The sequence below is a fragment of the Pollachius pollachius genome, assembly GCF_949987615.1.
Source record: "Pollachius pollachius genome assembly, chromosome: 2".
Taxonomy (NCBI): domain Eukaryota; kingdom Metazoa; phylum Chordata; class Actinopteri; order Gadiformes; family Gadidae; genus Pollachius; species Pollachius pollachius.
This window is the reverse complement of record NC_136935.1, coordinates 51,047,033-51,052,032: the sequence shown is the minus strand read 5'-3', so window position 1 is coordinate 51,052,032 and position 5,000 is coordinate 51,047,033. Positions and strand designations below refer to the sequence as shown.

Sequence of the window (5,000 nt, the reverse complement as noted above, 5' to 3'; positions counted from 1 at the left end):
TTAATGTTTTTAGTTGACGTTTCCAACTCACACTCAGGAGTGTGAGTGTGAGTGAGTCTTATTTTAAAGGTCATCTTATTTAGCGTCAAAAATGCCTCAGTCAAATAGATGACTTCGTTAGACAGTGATTATGGAATGTAAAAATCACTCTGATTTGCTTAGGATATAGCCAATGAGGCACAGTGAAACAGCAGCGTTAGGAGAGTAGAGTTAGTGTTAGATATCTCAATTTGGCAAACACTTAAGAAGGTTCTGTCAACGAAGGAGGTTAACGTCGTTTTAGATTACGTTTCCAACTCACACTCAGGAGATGTGTGCTCATACTTCCTTTCTAAACACATATGATCTATTATAAGTGAGTTATGATGCATAACTCATTCATACTTTCTGCTACTGACTCATGACTGTAGCAGAAAACAGTCAAACACGAGTCAATCCTTCCATCAAAGAAATATGTTAACGTTGTTTGAGATGCGTTTCCCACTCACACTTGAGATGTGTGTTGAGGCTGCATGGCTCAACACATGTGATCTATTATTTACGAGTGATGACGCACTAAAGTGGAAGCTGTAAACAGCAACACAACAACACCCAAGACCTAGCCTCTGTGTTCGCCATCATCCATCGCACACAGACACACACCCTCACTCTCACACACACACACACACACACACCTATTCTTTACAAGTCATAACGCACTACAGTGGAAACAGTAAACAACAACAGCAACACCCGAGACTCTCCATCCATCGCTCTCAGTCTGAACTTTGCCCTCCCAGTTGTCTTGCTCTCTCTCTCTCTCTCTCTCTCTGTGTTCGCCTGTAGAGTCTAGTCCTGTCATCCATGGCTCTCTGTCTGACCTTTGACCCTCCCTGTCGTGTCTCTCTCCCGCTGACCTTTGACCTGCCTGTCTCCCCTCCCTCCGGTCGCCCCAGCTGTCGCAGCGCGCCCGGGAGATCTACAACAGCTTCCTGTCCAGTAAGGCCACGACGCCGGTCAACATCGACAGCCAGGCCCAGCTGGCGGACGACATCCTCAACGCGCCGCGCCCAGACATGTTCAAGGAGCAGCAGCTGCAGGTAGCCATGGCAACGGGGCCGGGAGACGGGCGCGAGCGTGGCATTCACACACAGAAATGCACTAACACGCAGAGGCACACAGTCACACAGGGTCACACAGAGGCACACGCAAAAACACGCACAAAGGTACACGCACAAATACACGCAAAGACAACCACACACACAGAGGCACACGCACAAACACACACAGAAACGCACACGCACAAACACACGCAGAGGCACACAAACAAACACGCATACACACATGCACAATCACACACAGAGGCACACAAACAAACACACACACATGCACAAACCCAAACTGACACAAAGGTCCCTTACACTCACAAATAGGTCGCAAAAACACACAAACAAGGCAAGCGTCGTAACACACACACACACACACACACACACACACACACACACACACACACACAAAGGTCCCCTACACTCACAAACAGGTCATAAAAACACACAAACAAGTCAAGCATAGTAACCCATGCGCGCACACACTTCGAATCACTTCCCCACACACACACATCCACAAACGCCCAAAGCAGCCACCTGTGGACAAGGAGGAAGTGAGTCTTGCGACACCAACAGGTCTTCAGGAACCCTTGGGGAAACACTCTGCAAACAGCTCCCTTCTTTATGACCGATCTAGAGAGTGGGGCTGGACTGGAGAAGTGAAATGCAGCCTTAATCCTCACCTGGGCTGCAGGCCTGATATATGACTGTGGTGTTGGAGGAGTGTATCCGGGGTTGAAAGGCTTCATTGAGTTTAACAGACAACCTTAGATGTTCCCACTCAGATAAGAGTCACAAGACTGCAGAGAGTACGGCACACTACGGTTTCACGTGTCGAACACACATATACGCATACACACTGAGCCAAGAGGACAGTCAGCCAGGATCGACTCAGCTTTTTATTATCTTCATAATAACTTCACAGCTTAACAACTCTACTCCCTGTCCTTTTACATTTACATTTACATTTATCAGACACTTTTACCCAAAGAAACCTACAAATAAGTACATTTGTCAGAAGAAAGAGAAACAACAATATATCGCTGTCCTTACAGTAAGGATGTTCATAGAACCAAGTGCTAATTTTTTGTACATCCTGGCTATTTAAGTGCCAGGATGTACAACATGCAATCATTGTGCACATTAACTTTTGCTTCGACTCTTCCCTTTTCTCTTTCCTTCCCATATCCTCGTCCTCTCTCCCCCCCCGGCGCCGGTCAGATCTTCAACCTGATGAAGTTCGACAGCTACACGCGGTTCCTCAAGTCCCTGGTGTACCAGGAGTGCATGCTGGCCGAGGTGGAGGGCCGGCCCCTACCGGACCCCTGCCACATCCCCAGCAGCCCCACCTCCAAGCACAGCACCACGGGCTCCGACCGCTCCAACCTCTCCACGCCCAAGAAGGTAGAGCCACGCGCACGCACGGACACACACACACACGGAGCGCCCCCACCTCTCCAGGCCCGAGAAGGAAGAGGCGCACAGGCACACGTACGCACGCACGGAAGAATGCGCGCACGTACACCGACGCGCACGCATGCACGCACTTTACTTTTGGCCAGTGGCCACTCAAAGGCCTTACAACATAGCCTCACATTCGCATGATCACGCACACGTTGACACACCGACGGCGGTGTCGACCCCGCAGGGCGACAGCCAGCCCGTCAGGAGCAGTCAGGGGGGGGGGCGTCTCGCTCAGGGACACCTCGGCACTCCGCTAGGAGGAGCCGGGGATCGAACCAGCGACCTTACCAGCCAACCCGCTCTGCCTCCTGAGCTGCATGCCGCCCTACGTTGTATGAATGCCTCGTGTCTCCCCCTCCGTCGCCCCCCCCTTCATGTGTCCGCTGTCTCCGCAGGACGACAAGAAGAGCAAGTCGGGGCGCTCGCTGAACGAGGAGTGCCGCGATGACACCGGCGACCGCAAGAAGGGCATGTTCTTCTCCTGGTCCCGGAACCGCAGCTTCGGGAAGGGCCCCAAGAAACGGGACCTGGCTGACCTCAACTACAGTCAGTAAAGCCCCTGTTCTGATCCTTAGATCCTCCTCCCTCCTCCCCCCGCCTCCTCTGAGTACCACCTCCTCTTCTCTCTCCCGCTCTCTCTGTCTCTCTCTCTCTACATCCCTCTCGCTACCTCTGTCTCTCTCACTCTCTCTACCCTTCTCTACATCTCTCTACCGCTCTCTCTCTACCTTTCTCTCTCTCTCTCTGTGTCTCTACCTCTCTCTCGCTCTCTCTACCTCTGTCTCTCTCTCTCTCTCTCTACCCTTCTCTACATCTCTACCTCTCTCTCTCTACCTTTCTCTCTCTCTCTCTCTGTGTCTCTACCTCTCTCTCGCTCTCTCTACCTCTGTCTCTCTCACTCTCTCTACCCTTCTCTACATCTCTACCTCTCTCTCTACCTTTCTCTCTCTCTCTCTGTCTCTCTACCTCTCTCTCTCTCTCTACCTCTGTCTCTCTCACTCTCTCTACCCTTCTCTACATCTCTCTACCTCTCTCTCTCTCTCTCTCTACCTCTGTCTCTCTCACTCTCTCTACCCTTCTCTACATCTCTCTACCTCTCTCTATACCTCTCTCTATCCCCTCCTCCTCCTCCTCTTCCTCTCGTTCTCCCCCCTTCTCCTCCTCCTCCTCTCCTCGTAGATTAGCTCTGGTCGATGACGCTACCTTCCCCTGGCGGTCCTAACAGACCCAACACGCTCAATGGGAAACACAACGATCCGGAGAATTCCCAAATCCCCTCCAGACACAGGGTTTCAATTTTTCAGTGTTTTTGAAAAAAATGCCATTCCGATGGCAATACCATGTGTTTTCCCAAAGCTGGAAAAGGGAATCGAGACATGAATAATGCATGCCTTACTCAGAAAAACAAGTCACGGCCAGAGGTACCGTACCGTTTTATTGACCGAGTCGCTCGAGGAGTTTTATCGACCGGAAAACCGTGACGGGAAGACCAAGTTCTTCCCTGTAAACCTTTCCCAGTGGGAATCTGTTTATGCTGCCGTAGAGACCTCCGCTTCTCCTCAAGTGATTCTCTACCTTATGCAGCGGTAGTATATCTAAGTTTTATCGCAGAGGGGGAGAGAGAGAGAGAGAGAGAGAGAGAGAGAGAGAGGGAGAGAGAGAGGAGGAGGAGAGAGAGGAGAGAGAGAGAGGGATAGAGGGAGAGAGAGAGACGGAGGAGAGAGAGGGGGAGGAGAGAGGGAGAGAGAGAGGGAGAGAGAGAGAGAGGGGGGGGGGGAGAGAGAGAGAGAGAGAGAGAGAGAGAGAGAGGGAGAGAGAGAGGAGGAGGAGAGAGAGGAGAGAGAGAGAGGGATAGAGGGAGAGAGAGAGACGGAGGAGAGAGAGGGGGAGGAGAGAGGGAGAGAGAGAGGGAGAGAGAGAGAGGGGGGGGGGAGAGAGAGAGAGAGAGACATATCAGTCAGTAAGCCCATTCCCCTGCCTTATCGGAAACTAATATTACGGCGTTCCTTTGCGTTGCAGATTTATCGGATATCAACGGGCGGCGGGAGTCCCAGGGTTCCCTGTCTTCTGGAGCCAGCCTGGACCTGGGAACGTCCGGATCTGGGAAGAACGAGGTCAGTCTGGGAAAGGCCTTTACAAATCCATCCAGGAAGCTCCGTGCGCCCCACGTTTCCATGACAATGAGCTCCATGGCAACAGGCCAGCCCCCACGGCGGGACCCCGGGTTCAGATGAATGCACACTCTGTGATGATTGTGGACGTTCGTTAACGTGGCCATTCGTTAGTTAATCTGCTAACCTGGTCGTTGATCGAGAGATCAATTGACGATCGGTGAGTCCGTCAGTCAGGAGTCCTGCAACATTAGGTTTAAAGGACAATCACATCCTGTTTGCCTCTTCAATATCAATCAAAATTTATTAACTCTCTCTCTCTCTCTCTCTTCTCTCTCTC

General features: G+C 51.5%; 1 protein-coding gene across 1 annotated transcript in view; it reads left to right on the top strand.

Annotated features, from left to right (window-relative positions):
* rgs12b (regulator of G protein signaling 12b) overlaps nucleotides 1-4,783 on the top strand; it is a gene marked incomplete at its 3' end in the record, with an annotated part of 43,866 nt that extends 39,083 nt beyond the window's left edge. The window contains exons 9-12 of the mRNA XM_079730396.1: nucleotides 936-1,079; nucleotides 2,307-2,489; nucleotides 2,945-3,095; nucleotides 4,569-4,783. Of these exons, the coding sequence (XP_079586522.1) occupies nucleotides 936-1,079; nucleotides 2,307-2,489; nucleotides 2,945-3,095; nucleotides 4,569-4,783 (693 nt within the window). The remainder of the gene's footprint in view (nucleotides 1-935; nucleotides 1,080-2,306; nucleotides 2,490-2,944; nucleotides 3,096-4,568) is intronic.
* Nucleotides 4,784-5,000: the final 217 nt, after the last annotated feature.